The following is a 16,652-nucleotide window of genomic DNA, read 5'->3' on the forward strand; positions in this document are numbered from 1 at the left end:
AATGCTAAAAGTAAGTTATGCCAAAAAACAGCTTATGCAAACAACTTATTATTTTTGTATACGCTATTTTTATAAGTTCAAAAATAAGCTATAGTTTATGCAAATAAATAAAGTTTCATGTTAATTCATAAGTTTTCACCAACAAAAATTGTATCTTTATAAGTTGTTTTCTCATAATACTGCATAAAAGTTTATTTATTTGAATAAGTTGTTTCATATAAGTTAAAAAATATGTCAATTCAAACGGACCCGTTGTATTTCACTAGTTAAATTTTGAGAGAATTTTATAACAAAACATGTAAGTAATATCGTATAAAAATCATGATTTATATGAAATAGCGTCCTAAAAAAGCATATGGCAAGAAAAAAGAAATCACAAAGAAAATGAAATCAAGCACAAGAAATCACAAAGAAAATAAAATCAAGCACGAGGGTGAGAGCATCCTCTTCATCTCCAACGATCGGGATTTTCAAAAGGTCAATTTTTCGTTTTTAGCTAATCTAAATTTGCAAAAATTCAGCAATAGAACTATCTTTATGTGGACTTTCCGATCTAACCTAAGAAGGTTTGGAAATCACAATAACAATGAATTAGTGTATTATTCTATATTTTGAAACAAAAAATAAAGGACAAAACATTATTTAAAAACAAAAGTTCTTCATTCTCAAATTATGTGCGAATAAAAAAGAAAAAAGCTTGATTAATTAAAAAACTAAAACCACAAATCAACTAGAATATGTAAAACAAAAATGTATTTTTTTTAAAGAAATATCAAATAAAATATGTGAAATTGGCAAAACGATAGTGGCAGCAAAGTAATATTCCTCTTTCCGCCACATCGTTCATCTTCCTATTCTCTCTACGTTCACCATTTGGATCCATCCATCCAAAAAAACCCGTTAAAATGTCTTCAATTTCATGCACAAAATTAACACTATTCACCATATCAGCACTCATCATCCAGTTCATCGGTCTCTCGCTTTTCGTCTTCGCTTTCTTCCCTGTCAAACCACTTCTATCCGGCTACAGGTACTAACTAACAACTTCAACTTCACTTCAATTCTCTCTCGCACGCGTTCATTTGATTTTCTTTTCGTTTTTAGTGGCTCTGAGAGTTTCCGACGTCCAACCTGTGATGACGGTGTCGAAGCGAATCCGAATGAAGCAACTCTGCCTCCAGATCGCCGGAGGTTTTTGTATCAGGTTGTAATGCTGAATTGTAAATTCCATTGGTTTTTGTGATCGTTGATGATTTTTTTTTTGTGGTTTTAGACATATACCGAGTTAGATTGATATCAAATAACAGTATATGCAGATTCATTCCATTTCTATTTCTATTTGTTACGAATTGGAGATTTGTAGGGATTGTTATGTTGTGGTATTTTAGATTTTTAGGTGTAATAATGAAATTTTAGTACCAAAACTATGCTAACCGACTTGCACTAATAAAATGGCTCCATTATTCGATTGCTTATTACTCCTGCCGGTCCTTAATATAAGAGAAATTTTACTTTTAAGATTCATTGAGAATCTAATGTAACATTATTAGATTTTCAATGAATCTAAAAATTACAATTTCTCTTATATTAAGGACCGGAGGGAGTATTTATTAATGGTTGAAGATAAACTTGACTCGACAATTAAGTTGTTTGATATAGTTGGAACTAGGACTATATTTTAAAATGGAAAGCAAATGTTTGCTCCATGATTAGGAATGAAGCAGTGACACAAACACGACGTAGACACATATACCAAATACTTCATCTGTTTCAAAATGAGTGCCACTTTTCAATGTAAAATTTTCCAATAGTGCCCTCTAACTATAACTATATACATTATTCCCAAAGTATTAGATTTCACTTTGTATTTATGATGGTGAGAAACACACCAATAGTTAATAGGGTTAGTTTAGTAAAACTGTCATATCTTTGGACAATATAATTGCTTTTCTTAATCTGTGTGCAAAAACCTTAAATGAAACTCATTTTGAAACGGAGGGAGTACAACAATGACATGTTGACACGGTTAATAATTTGAAAATTGAAGTGATTGAATGTAGTCACATGTGTCGGATACTGGACACGCCTTTTAGTTGGATCATATGTCATGTTCATGAATGTGGGTATTCATATGCTATACAGTAATTTTCGATATGGAATAAATTCTTAGGGACTTCGGTTTGCTCATAATAGATTGTGATTAGATGATTTAATCTGATTTCATTTCTGCTTCTAGTTTTATTGTTACTGAACTGTTTGGAAAAATGTTCTCTGTGTAGGAAGTATCTGAGATGCCTCCTTCTTATGATCGACTCATCTTAATGGTATACACAGCTGCCATAATTTCATATTTTCTGAGGTCTATGATTTGATAATTTTATTTGTTTTTGGTTGTTCGTGGTCTAAGGCGATCATTGAAGATATTAATTTCTCTCACACAAGTAATTTACTATAGGTCATTGATGGTCTTCCAGCAGAATTTGTGCTTGGTAAGATGGGTCAGCCACCAAGCAAGGCTTTTATGGAAGCTATGCCATACACCCAGTCATTGCTAGCAAATGGAATGGGTGTGGGATATCATGCAATAGCTGCAGCGCCAACAGTTACCATGCCTCGTTTGAAAGTTAGTGTCAATTCCAGTTTCAAATGTGGAAGTGTGTAGAGAGCATATTGATTTGAGTTTACTTTTTCTTTTTCTATCTTATTATTATCTTGTGTTTGTTGTTCCAGGCCATGGTTTCTGGAGCAATAGGGGGCTTCCTGGATGTAGCTTCCAACTTTAACTCCCAGGCTTATTCAGATGACAATCTTATTGGTTAGTTGAGCATGTTGAAAAATTGAACTCATTTGAATTTTCTTGGATCAGTAGTGATACCCTCAGTATTTGTTGCAGCACAATTCTTTAAGATTGGATGGAAAATGGTAATGCATGGTGATAATACATGGCTGAAGTTATTTCCTGGTTTCTTTGCACGGCATGACGGAGTTAGCAGTTTTTTTGTAAGTCTTCAATGTACATGTCAGCATATAGACTTGGTCTTATGCCCCCCAAATAAGCTATACTACTCATTTAGTTATCAGCAATTACTATAATTTGCTGTACATTATCAGATCCCTTTCTCATTTATAATGTTGTAGCAACACATTTTATTTGAGATGATACCGTAGCAGTGTAGTCTGCTCTTTAGAGAGAAGAACCTCATGCTAGAGACTAGTAGTAATTAATCACAACCATTCATTGATATTAAAATTAATGGTTAAGATTAAGAGTAACTCGTTAGACTTACTCTTGGAGTCAACAGATCCCTCCTCTATATATATATATATATATATATGGGTTTTGCTAACGTACACCCGGTTATTTTTAAGAAGGTGTGTGTTAGCAAGTTATAACTAAAAAGTAGTTAAATACACCCTGAGGTGCATGTTGCTAATGCACACCTTCTAAAAAATAAGTGGGTGTACGTTAGCAACTCCTATAGGCATTTGCTATAATACACTTACTTAATTTTTAGAAGGTGTGTGTTAGCAAATGATAACTAAAAAGTAGTTAAATACACCTTAAGGTGTACGTTGCTAATGCACACCTTCATAAAAAATGGTGGGTGTGCATTAGCAAATCCCTATATATATATATATATATATATATATATATATATATATATATATATATATATATATATATATATATATAAATTTTTTGGATGCTTTATCTTTTACAATGTTATTCTGAGGTTACTTGTCACTATAGGTTAAAGATACTGTACAAGTGGATCGTAATGTGTCTCGACATCTTGGTGATGAACTTAGCAGAGATGACTGGAATTTACTCGTAAGTAATTACATAGCCACTTCATAATTTTGTTCCTATCTAATCTTATTTTGAATTCCCATGTTGTAATGATTTTACACTATCCAGACTTTTATGCCGTTGCTTTTCTGGCCAAAAAGGTGGAAGTTACGTCCAATTACCAATAAACATTGTTGCCATTTATTCTGTGGCATATTTCTGAGTTTTGGATATAAGAATAACTTTCTCTTGTGTACGAATTTTAAAATTTTGTTTTTCCTGTTTTTTATCTTTAAGAAAACTATTTCCATACATATAGATTTCTTGAATCAGATTTCAATAAGAATCAGTTGAAATATGTTGGTAATTTTTCAAGATTAAAGAAGACAGTCAGAGAGTGTTATGCTGTTGTTTGGAACTTAAGCAATTTGACTGCATGTTAACATTTTTCCTTCAATCCTAACTATATATCACTAGACCTTTTCTATGGATTCACATAAGGAGATGTCGGTTCTATCATATCAAACAAGCCGTATTGTTTTTTATCTGCTATAAAAATTTGTTTGGTTTGGTTCTACTTTTATATATCAAATCATGTTTTTTTCTTCCAATTGGGCCGCTATGTATGGTTCTACCTATATGATTACACCAAATAGGAATAATAGCTTTTTTGGCTTTACGTTTTAATATTTGTTCCAATCAATAATCAATTTGCTTATAGCTAGATAGTACACTATTTTTTGTATCTCTTATCATCAGAGTTCTTTCAACTCATGACTTATGAGAAGATATTAATCTACTTTTGCACTGAATTGTTGGTTTCACTTTTACATTAAATTAAGATTAAGATCCATCTGTTACATAGTTTGACCATACATGCCGCCAAATGTGGAATTTTTCGGTCTACTTCAGAATTGCATGATGCTTTTCAATGAAGATTTAATTTCATATGTAGACATTTTACTGAGTTTATTTTAGATACTTCATTATCTAGGCTTGGATCATGTTGGTCATATTGGTGGACGAAGCAGGTATAATCACTAACTTTCTGCTCTATACATGTAATTTCATTCTGTTCTCTAAGCTTCACTGGGACATTTCCTGTTTCAGTGCATTAATGGCTGCAAAACTTTCCGAAATGGATGAAGTAGTGAGGATGATTCATACTAATATCTTGCAAAATCTTGAAAATGATCAAAGGCAAACGCTTCTGGTTTGTGACTATCTTTTTGTTGCTTTTTTGAATTGTGCAATACAGAATTCACGTGTCTTGTTTATTGTGGTGTGTAGCGTGTAGACATTAATAAGGACCGAAGAGTTCCTCGGTGAATTTTATCTATTTATCTTGTAATGTATATGACTTGTAAAATTCCATTTAGGATGTATTTGCATGTGTGAGCCTGCACATGCATGCTTGTATAAGAAAACAAATTATATGTTGGAGTTCTACTTAAATGCCTGCTTTTAATTTTTAAGTTAATGTTCAATGGCCCTTTGGCTTTGTCATGCATCCATGGTATATTCTCATGGCTTTTCATGTCACAACGTTTAGTATGAGCATACCTACAGCAATAAGAATTTTCATCTGTGATCATATACCTTTGGTGTTATGTACTTTGAAGTGTAATTTAAGTTTTCTAATTTTCTTTATGGGTTTTTCAATTAATTATTGTAAAGACAAAGTCCATTCAAATATTCAAAGTTTTAAATAGTATCTGGCTATAAATTTCTATCCAGGTTGTAGTCAGTGACCATGGAATGACAGAAAGTGGTAATCATGGAGGTTCATCGTATGAGGAAACAGACTCTCTAGCTCTTTTTATTGGACCAAAAAACCATGCTTCTAGCCACACATTATCCAATCATGACACGATTTTTCAGGTAATGAAACTATACTTCATGCTTGTAGGTTGTATCACAAGAACTACTCACATCTTCTCTTGAACCTGAACGTATTGCCAAAACAGTTGGCAAACCATCAGAGTTTCTTCTTGCATCAAGTGTATTAGCCGATTTTTGTTTGTATGCTTCCTAATGCGGAGAACCTTTTATGTTTTAAATGACTTTGTAGCCATCCCTGCTTTCTTGTTTTTCAATCTTGAACTTAACATGAACTACCCATTTAACAAAATATCCTGGGCATTTGGTGGTTACCTATGTATGCAATTTACATCGTATTGTACAACAGGTTGACATTGCTCCAACATTAGCTTTACTTTTTGGCGTGCCTATTCCCAAAAACAATATTGGTGTTTTGATCTCTCAAATGGTCGACTCTCTGACTGGTTAGTTCTCTCTCTCTCTCTCTCTCTATTTATCAAACAAACTAAACCAAATGTGATATGGCATTTTCCCCCATCTTTTCCAATTTTCTATGAAGGACATACATGAAACTAGACATGGCACACACACAAATTTATCAACAGTCACCACCACTTATGTCGAAAATATATGAGCCAACACGGATATATAGTATTATATAATTACAAATTAAATATGAGCCTAATTTACAGAAGATATAAATCAAGAGTCGAGATGGCCACTAAATGACCACCAAAACAGAATGAAGATGATGACCCTGTCTAATTAAAAAACTATTATATTACTTTTGAAAGCTTTTTGTTTCTGGTCTTTTTTGCTCAAATTTTTTCACTGCAGCTGTATTCAAGGAGTGAAGGGAAGAAGAACAAAAAATATTAAATGGGCCAATTGTCCAAAGTATTTGATGTGTTGTCTGGGTGTCAGTGTCCGACACGTGTCGGACATGCCGACACACACAAACCCACAAGTTTCGGTGCTTCATACTAATGTTTCTTTGAGCAATATTATATGTCGTAGCAGCAAAGTTATGTAACTGCGTCCTTTTTTTTCTCCTTTGGTGATCTAGATGAACAAAAGTTGAGGGCACTGCAGTTGAACTCATGGCAGTTATTCAGATTACTTCAAGCACAATTGCCTGATTTGTCTTGTAGAAATTTTCCATGTGATTCTTTCATTACTGATAGTGGACCCACAATTAGTGAATGCAAAGGTAGCAAGGAAAAGTTGTTTTGTTGCTTGTATTTAAACGCCGCCGCTCTTCATGATGCCTGGAGGGATGAAGTAGTCATTAAGTATGCGACAATCCTGTTGTTGTTTCATATTTTTACTTAATTCTACAAGAAATATTTGCCAACATCTTTTCATTTGCCATTTATTTTTTAGGTCTAATAATACAGAAGGATACAACACCACTGTTGCAGCATATCATGAGTTTCTAAGCAGAGCAAGCGAGTGGCTATCACACAAAGCAACTGATGTATGTATGGTCTTCTGTGCTTAAAGTTTCTCTTGAGATATATCTCCCCTTCTGTTATTTTGATTCATGACACTTGTATTTGTTCAGAGACCAATTAGCTCACTTGCTTTTGGAGTTGCTGCTTTGATCACATCTTGCTTGATACTGCTAAAACTTCTATTTGTTATCCACAAAGAAGTTCCTGCTCAGGAAATTCAAGATGTAGAGAATTATATGAAGCCATGGAAGTTGGATGAAGTGTTCATTTTGTTAGGCATCCTGATTCTTGTTATTAGTATGGGATCAAGTTCAATGATTGAGGAAGAGCATTACATTTGGCATTTCTTAACATCCACAATTAGCTTGTTATTTTTTCGGAAAGCAATACAATCGTTTGACCTTAACAAAGCAGTTGGTGATCTCATTTCAGCAGAGAAAAAAAACTACACATCAGGATGCCAAATTAGTTTGTTATTCCTTATTATTTTTTGTGGAAGAATTTTGAAAGGCTGGCATCAAGGTGGTGTAAATTGGACGAACCTTCCTGACATTTCTTCCTGGCTTGAGCAGGCTGGAAGTCAATATATAAATCTGATACAGATAACATCATGTGTCATAATCTTCATGTTGGGCATATTTCTATTATTCCTATTGCAGTCCAAAACAAAAGTTGTAATGGTCATTGGGTTGAGCCTTTTAATGTCTGGTTTGTTGGTATTGCAGCATTTTATGAAACATCAGAACATGTCTGCCTCAAACAATAAGGATGCCACCTTATCAGTTCAAGTTTTCTATGCTGTTCTGGGAATTACTACTGTTACAGTTGTATTGGTTTTGCCATGGGTTATGCCTAAGAATACTCATGAAAAGTGCTCAAAATGGAACCTCTACATGTCTGCTTCTGTTCCTACAGAAATCCAGAATATGACACCAATATTTGTTTTAAAAGATTCTTTGTATGTTATAGGGTGCATGTACATAACATTCTGGTGTCTTCTGCAGTTGTTGCTTCAACGACCGATTAATGCAATGCCTTTGTTGTTGCTCAATGTTCAAATTTTGGCTTACATGCTTGCTTTCTCTTCTTGTGGGTCACATCATAATAAACAGTGGGTCGAGGTAAGTTGTAAAATTCATGAATAAATATCAGTTTTTATTTTATTTTTTTATAGCAGATTAGTTAGGGGTTCGAGAGTGCAGTGCTAACTCTCAAAATGATTTCTCCATTATCTAACTAGATAAGGGTTCTTTTAGTTCTCTTTGTGGAGTTTTGATTTCTGTGTAATTTTCAAACTATAATGGGTTAGGGTTTACAGTTTCAATTGCATTTTTCAAGCATTATTTCTTTTCAAATTAAAACATCTTTATATATTTATCCAAGATAATTACACATGGATGGAAGGTAGGTGGGCAACAAGCTGCGCCGCTAAACCTTTTCAAATTGGAATTTTCATTAAATTTCCACCATGTACAGAGTACAAACTATTCTGACTAATCAACAGAAGCATGTGCTTCGTGCATTTGAATAGGCCATTGTTTGTATATTGTCTCAAAAATTGAGGAATATGAAGATTTATTTCCTGAATTGCTTGAGCTAAAGTTTGAATACAGTCATGGACGTAGTTTCTTGTTTAATAATGTGTTAATATTCCAACATCTCAACATACTGTTTTTACATAAAACTAAAATTCCTATTGTATGGCTTACAAATTATGATTCATATGAAGAAGAGCTAAAGATATTTATTTTATAGTCTGGTGCAAATTGTCTCCATAGCAACGTGTATCGAGTAAATAACACTACATTCAAAAGTTAAATGGTTGTAAACTTGTAATATTGTGAATTGTTTTGAGTTGATAACTTAGCGAACTGCACTATGACTATTACATGTACTTGTTTCTGTGCTTCATGTGATTTCTTTTTGATACATAATGAGTATTTTAATGAGCTCAAAATGCAAATCATGTACTGATACTGTGTGTTTGTTAGATTGCTGCTCTGTACAATCTTGGAATGGCAGGCCATTTTGCTCTTGGGAACAGTAACACGCTAGCTACCATTGATGTGGCTGGAGCTTTTATTGTAATGTCTCCTATTTTTCTTTTTGCAATTCTTTCGAAAAGAGCACACTATTTTCAGGTTTAAATTCTCCATAAATATCTATTTTCTTAGCAAGGTTTCCCTTTTGTTGGCAGGGAATTTCAAGTCATTCAACCTTCCTTTCAGGTGTTCTAATGTACATCATTACATATGCATCCCCAATGTTATTCTTTTTTTCTTTGGTGATGTACATCTCTATCAAGATCACAATCTGTCCACTAGTTACCGACGGTGGAAATTCTGGAGAAATTCTTAAGTCTTTTCTTGGATTTCCTTGCCTAGTACCACTGAGCATAAACTCCATTCTCTTGTCAGCATACACGATTGTCTTAGTGTTGATGAGGAACCATTTATTTATTTGGAGCGTCTACTCTCCCAAGTGAGTCTTCCTTGAAGTTGATGAATGATTGAGACAATTTTATTCTGTGATTTATTGAAATAATAAGGATTAATTATGATTTTCTGGCATTATATATCATTTAACAAACTACACTGTTATTTGTTCTGCAGGTACCTTTATGTCTGTGCAGCAACTGCATGTGTCTATATTGGGGTCTTCCTTGTTGTCACAACTGTGATTTATACATATATAGTGCTTTTCTGGCTGAGAAAGAGTTTTTCCATAACTAGCAAGGAAGATGGTACGCGATAATCTATGTTAACGTAAATTTATTATTACACTGTCAAACAGCAATTTTGGCTCTTTTAAGTGCTTAGTTAGTAAGTGAATGTTATTTTAATTTTCCGGGTGTATCACAAAGTGTAAAATATGGAGATGCGTTAGGAGAAAATTTAGAACAGAACGAAACCTATCTACATAGGACCATACTGTTGATGCCAATTTACAAAATGAACTGGGTTTTTTTTTTTTTTATACACAGTTCATGAACTAACCTTTAAACTAAGTACATTCACTGGATGTTTGCTTACTGTTTTTTATGTTTTCAAACAGATGAAAAAACTTGTTTGAAAGCAATGTTTTGTGTGAACCGTTAAAGAAAACAATAACTGTTTTTTAGCTTTAAAAACAGAAATTGGAGAACAAATTATGGTTGTTCTTGTTTTGTATTCTATTTTCAATAACAAATGAAATGCATTTTCTTTAACCCTCTATCCGGTCCACTATCACATTCACCTAGAACTAGAAACACTCATGTTCATTCCATGAACCATCAAACCACATCCAGTGGACTGGAGGAGCTAGGGGTGGGCTGAGGTGGCACGGAAATTAGGAAATTATTGAAATACTCTTGCTATTTTTATAAAATTACATGTGTATACTGTACTATATATATTTGTTTGGACGTGAAAATGCCAAATTTGAGAGGTAGCATAGCTGATAATTATGCAGTTAAAGGTGTTGAAGATTGTAGGTTCAACTCTTGTTTGCTCCAATTTTGCATTTTGCTTTGTAAAAATAAAATCAATTTTAATATACAAAAGTGTTCGAACCCACACACCCTTGAGGACCAAAACATTTTCTTAGGCACCAAAGCAAGGACATTATTTTAGAAGAAGTTAGATTAATATGATGGTAGAGGTGAAAATTGTAAAAGACCCTTACGATGCATTTTTTTTCACTTTGCTTTTTTTTTTTTTTTTTTGCATTAACCACTTGAGTCTAATATCATAATTTTATTTTATCTGTGGTAACCGCCCTCGCTCTACTATGTTCATCTCGACTTTCAGATTTTCTTCTCATCGTCAAAGTTATGTTATTATTAAGCAATTTCTGTGGGTAGCAACAACAGGAGACGACATTATTTTTCAAGATACCAATTATAAACCATATAGGGTGCCAAAATTCAATGGCTCAATTTTTTCAATTTGGGTAAATACGGCGATGAAAGTAGGAACAACATGGGTAAGATCTGGATATCATTGCTTCGTCAGCACTTATTTGCCAGAAATTGGAACAATATATATAACACAATAGAATCAAATAAATCTCAATAATTAACAGGATAAGCTACAAATTGGAGTTAAAAATTATCCAATTTTATATAAATCTCAATCAACACAATCAAACTTAAAATACGAAGAGGGGAAAATGGCAATAAGCGCCAAAAAGTCAAAAGGAAAATGTTAAACTTGGTTAGGGAAACAAAAAATGGTAAATTGGTAATATAATTTTAAAAGTAGTGTATTTAATGTTTAAAATTTAAAAAAATAAAAAGGATATTTTCTACTTAAATTCTTGGCTTTGTTTTCATTTTTATTTTTTTAATCATTGTCCTTGAAGACAATGTTTAACATGACCAAATCAAAATAGTCACCACCGAGAATCTATCTTGTGTAGTTGAGAATATAGAAGCTCTAGAAAATAAAAAAGAAATTGAGACCGAAACGATGTAGAGCTTTACTTCTATGTCTCTACTGTTCAACTAATCTATTGGTTGATAATAGTGCAACAAAGATAGTTGCAGGAATTTTTTGTAGCCGAGGATCCAAATTGATATGGTTTGAAAATTGATCAAGTAAACAATAAAGGGAGTGAGTTATCAGATGAAAATCCAAAATTATGTACATAATAACTAAACCATGGTACAAAAAGAGAAATGCTTAATTTTACGACTAGTGATTAGTGAAACAAGAATCGCAAAGAGTAATAGGAAACCAAATATATGTTATTAAATGTACTTATTGTCATTATACACATTTGATATTTACAGTATGTTTTTGATCAAGTTGTTATAGGCAATAATTAAGGATATTTGATAGGCAAAAGTTTAGGGATTTTGATACCAAAAGTATGCAAGGTATCGTGTATATATTGGCAGTTTTGATATATGACAGAAACAGATTTTTCCACACTTTATTATGGCATCAGAGCACAGTCATGATGAAGGAAAACCTGTGGAAGGAAAATCTGAGAAAAAAATTGAGATGGTAAAGAAGACACCATCTCCATATGATCTAAACTCTAATGACAACCCAGGAAGCATAATCACCCAAGTCCAACTACGTGGTGAAAACTATGACGAATGGGCAAAGGCTATGAGGACCTCGTTACGTGCACGGCGTAAATGGGGTTTCGTTGAAGGCACTGTGCAGCAGCCAGATGAAAACTCACCAGAAATGGAGGATTGGTGGACTGTCCAAGCTATGGTGGTGTCTTGGATCTTAAACACCATTGAAGCTTCCTTGCGTTCTACTATTTCTTATATGGAGAACGCAAAGGAATTATGGGATGACATTAAAGACCGACTTTCAGTTGTAAATGGACCAAGAATTCAACAACTGAAATCGGAACTAGCAAGCTGCAAACAAGAAGGAATGACCATGGTGAATTACTATGGAAAGCTCAAAGCTTTGTGGGATGAATTGGGAAATTACCAGCAGATACCAATCTGCACGTGCAAAGGATGCACATGTGACATCAAGGCGAAGTTAGAAAAACAGAGGGAAGAAGAAAAGGTGCATCAATTTTTGATGGGACTAGATGATGTGTTGTATGGAACAACACGCTCAAGTCTTCTTGCATCAGATCCATTGCCATCATTGAATCGAGTTTATGCCACCTTGATACAAGAAGAACGTGTGAAGACCATCGCTAGATCCAAAGAAGAGCGGACAGAGATTGTTGGCCTAGCGGTGAAAACTGGTGGAAGAACAAGAGGCCGAGGTGACGCAAAAGACAAAACCTGTTCGAATTGCAATCAGACAGGTCATGAAATCGCAGGTTGTTTCCAAATTGTAGGGTATCCAGACTGGTGGGGCGACAGGCCACGCCATGACACAAAGGGAATTGCTCGGGTGAAAGGACAACATTCACAAGGACGAGGCAGAGGCATGGGTGTGCGAGCAAATGCAGCTCAAGCCACTATTGGAAGAACAACTGAGGCTATAACAGAGGTGGACAAGGGAGGATTAATTGGATTAAGCGCTGATCAATGGCAAACTTTGGTGGAAATGCTAAACAATCAGAAGGGAAATAGCAATGAAAAGATGACAGGTAAAGAAGCATGGATCATTGATACAGGTGCTTCAAATCACATGACAGGAAACTTGAGACTACTTCAAGAATTAAAGAATGTTCAAGCATGTCCTGTGGGACTGCCAGATGGGCAGAAAGTTTGTGCAACTAAGGAGGGAACAACTATTCTTGAAGGAGGATTGAAAATAAGCAATGTGCTATATGTGCCTAAATTGAACTGCAGCCTAATATCTGTGTCACAATTAATAGATGAGACACATTGTATGATTCAGTTCACTAATTCTTTGTGTGTAATGCAGGACCGCACTTCGAGGATGCTGATTGGATTGGGTGAACGAATTGATGGGCTCTACTATTTCAGAGGAATTCGACAAGCTAAGGCTCTCAAAGTTGATGCTGGGATTTCGCTTGATCTTTGGCATAGGCGAATGGGACATCCTTCCTTGAGGATCACTAAATTAGTTTCAAATACTAGTAGTAGGAGTAATAATTATGGAAATAAAGCATGTGATGTTTGTCAAAGAGCTAAGCAGACTAGAGATAGTTTCCCTTTAAGCAATCATAAAGTTTGTAATGCATTTGACTTGGTTCACTGTGACCTGTGGGGGCCTTATAAAACTCCATCTTCTTGTGGTGCTTATTATTTTTTAACTATAGTGGATGATTATTCTCGAGCAGTTTGGATTTTCTTGTTGTTAGATAAAAAGGAAGCACCTCGTGCCTTGTTGAATTTTATTGCATTAATAAAAAGACAATATGAAAAGGAAGTTAAAATGATTCGAAGTGACAACGGAACAGAGTTTACATGTTTGCGATCACAATTTTCTGAACTTGGTATCATGTTCCAAACATCATGTACCGGAACACCTCAACAAAACGGACGAGTTGAAAGAAAACATAGACATATACTTAATGTAGCTCGGGCATTGAAGTTTCAAGGTAACCTTCCTATTTCCTTTTGGGGTGAATGCATTTTAACAGCTGGATATTTGATAAATAGAACACCTACACCGCTGCTAAATGGAAAATCCCCGTATGAGATGTTAAATGGGAAACCACCATCCTATGAACATCTTAAAGTGTTTGGATCTCTTTGTTATGCACATAATCAAGGAAGGAATGGTGACAAATTTGCTAGCAGAAGTAGGAAGTGTGTGTTTGTAGGCTACCCACATGGAAAGAAAGGATGGAAACTCTTTGACTTGGACACCAATACTTATTTTGTATCAAGAGATGTTGATTTTTTTGAAGATGAATTCCCTTTTGGACATTCTACTGTAACCTCCGGCAGTGAAGCAATGTCACATATGTTAGATGAAGAAGCTATTAGTGACACTGAGATTGTTGAAAGCGAAGAAATTACAAATGATGAGTTGCAAAAAGGAGAGACTCATGGTGATGTGAGGGGTGGACAACATGTTGAAAACACACACCAAAGTGAAGATGTTGTCACTAATAGACAACCAGAAAATGAGGAAAGTGAAGAGCAGTTTGGTCGAGGCAAGCGTGCTAAATTTCCCTCCGTAAGGCTTCGAGATTGTGTGACCAATACCGTACAAACAACAATGAGCCTATCTACTCGTTCACCCACTTCACAACATCAATCGAAGGTGCGTTATCCTATTAGTCATTACACTAACTGTGACAAGTTTTCACTGCAGCATCAACAATTTCTTGCAGCCGTAACTGCTGATAGGGAGCCCATGACATTTGCAGAAGCAGTAAAAGACAACAGATGGAACTTAGCGATGCAGCAAGAAATACAAGCTCTTGAGGATAACAACACGTGGACAGTGTGTCCCCTACCGGTGAATAAAAAGGCATTGGGATGCAAGTGGGTCTATAAGATCAAGTATCATTCCGATGGAACTATAGAACGGTTTAAAGCTCGGCTTGTTATACTTGGAAATCATCAAGTTGAAGGCATCGACTACACCGAAACTTTCGCTCCGGTGGCAAAAATGGTGACTGTACGAATTGTTCTAGCAGTAGCTGCAGCAAAGAGATGGGAACTTCACCAAATGGATGTACATAACGCATTCCTTCACGGTGATTTAAAGGAAGAGGTCTTTATGAAACCTCCCCCCGGATTTCAGCCCTCTCAACCAGGTATGGTTTGTAAACTTCGGAAGTCATTATATGGACTGAAACAAGCCCCACGTTGTTGGTTTGCCAAATTATCATCGGCTCTCAAAGACTATGGCTTCACACGGTCTTATTCAGACTACTCTTTATTTACATTACAAGATAAGGACGTACAACTAGTGGTACTGGTATACGTTGATGATTTGATTATATGTGGGAATGATCATGACTCAATACAACGTTTCAAAAACTACTTGAGCAGATGTTTTCATATGAAAGATTTGGGAAAATTAAAATATTTCTTGGGAGTGGAAGTTGCGAGATCTCCTGCAGGTGTTTTTCTATGTCAGAGAAAATATGCTCTAGATATTATTAGTGAAGTTGGTTTACTTGGTGCAAAACCTGCTAGCACTCCACTCGAACAAAATCATCATCTTGGTCTTGCCAAAGGCGCATTTGTTGCTAATCCCGATCGCTATCGCAGGCTGGTGGGTCGCCTCATTTATCTCTGTTTTACAAGACCTGAATTGTCCTATTGTGTTCATGTGCTTTCCCAGTTCATGCAGCAACCGCGGACAGAGCACTGGGATGCTGCGTTACGAGTGGTTAGATACCTCAAAGGAAATCCTGGACAAGGTGTTCTCTTGGATAGCAACTCTGATCTTCAGCTTTATGGGTGGTGTGACTCTGACTGGGCTTCTTGCCCTCTTACTCGTAGGTCTCTTACTGGATGGATTATTTTCTTAGGCCACTCTCCCGTTTCGTGGAAGACCAAAAAACAGCATACAGTAGCTCGTTCATCTGCTGAAGCTGAGTATCGCTCAATGGCCAGCACAACATGTGAACTAAAGTGGATTAAGGGTGTCCTTTCTAGCCTTGGGATCATTCATTCGATGCCCATACAACTATACTGTGACAGTCAAGCAGCATTACACATTGCAAAGAATCCTGTTTTTCATGAGCGTACCAAGCATATTGACGTGGATTGTCACTTCATCCGTGATGAGATTGTTCGTCAAAATCTGCAACCGTCTTATGTTCCTACTCACACACAGCTTGCAGATACATTTACAAAAGCATTGGGTAGCACTCAGTTTTATACCTTACTTGACAAGTTGGGCATTTGGAATCCGCATGCTCCAACTTGAGGGGGGGTAATAGGAAACCAAATATATGTTATTAAATGTACTTATTGTCATTATACACATTTGATATTTACAGTATGTTTTTGATCAAGTTGTTATAGGCAATAATTAAGGATATTTGATAGGCAAAAGTTTAGGGATTTTGATACCAAAAGTATGCAAGGTATCGTGTATATATTGGCAGTTTTGATATATGACAGAAACAGATTTTTCCACACTTTATTAAAGAGTAAATATCCATGATTTACATTATTGTTTATTAATTGAGTTGTTTGGGTTCGCATCAGGTGAAATACACATTGGATCCAATAGACTACT

At 35.2% G+C, this 16,652-nt stretch overlaps 1 protein-coding gene across 4 annotated transcripts; it reads left to right on the plus strand.

The window, feature by feature from the left end:
* The first annotated feature begins 783 nt into the window (after nucleotides 1–783).
* On the plus strand, nucleotides 784–10,041 carry LOC123903813 (GPI ethanolamine phosphate transferase 2-like). 4 transcript variants are annotated; one of them, XM_045953452.1, is made up of 17 exons: nucleotides 784–1,030; nucleotides 1,105–1,204; nucleotides 2,280–2,324; nucleotides 2,456–2,623; nucleotides 2,731–2,815; nucleotides 2,894–3,000; nucleotides 3,752–3,832; nucleotides 4,769–4,821; nucleotides 4,901–5,003; nucleotides 5,528–5,671; nucleotides 5,979–6,075; nucleotides 6,678–6,903; nucleotides 6,995–7,088; nucleotides 7,176–8,186; nucleotides 9,057–9,149; nucleotides 9,263–9,546; nucleotides 9,678–10,041. In XM_045953452.1, exons 1-17 carry the CDS (start codon nucleotides 906–908, stop codon nucleotides 9,817–9,819), a joined length of 2,958 nt encoding a protein of 985 aa, XP_045809408.1. In that variant the 5' UTR covers nucleotides 784–905; the 3' UTR covers nucleotides 9,820–10,041. The 4 variants fall into 4 exon arrangements, with proteins under 4 accessions (XP_045809408.1, XP_045809407.1, XP_045809411.1 ...); XM_045953451.1 differs by having other exon boundaries at nucleotides 814–1,030; nucleotides 4,785–5,003; XM_045953455.1 differs by lacking the exon at nucleotides 784–1,030 and having other exon boundaries at nucleotides 1,131–1,204; nucleotides 2,475–2,623.
* Nucleotides 10,042–16,652: the final 6,611 nt, after the last annotated feature.

The sequence above is a fragment of the Trifolium pratense genome, linkage group LG2, assembly GCF_020283565.1.
Source record: "Trifolium pratense cultivar HEN17-A07 linkage group LG2, ARS_RC_1.1, whole genome shotgun sequence".
NCBI lineage: Eukaryota > Viridiplantae > Streptophyta > Magnoliopsida > Fabales > Fabaceae > Trifolium > Trifolium pratense.

What these genes read in the sequence shown, in the direction of transcription:
- LOC123903813 (XM_045953451.1), top strand. Translation starts at nt 906, where the DNA reads ATGTCTTCAATTTCATGCACAAAATTAACACTATTCACCATATCAGCA. An exon ending in TTACCATGCCTCGTTTGAAA is followed by an intron (nt 2,624 to 2,730) that starts GTTAGTGTCAAT and finishes TTGTTGTTCCAG; the next exon opens with GCCATGGTTTCTGGAGCAAT. An exon ending in ATAATAAACAGTGGGTCGAG is followed by an intron (nt 8,187 to 9,056) that starts GTAAGTTGTAAA and finishes TGTGTTTGTTAG; the next exon opens with ATTGCTGCTCTGTACAATCT.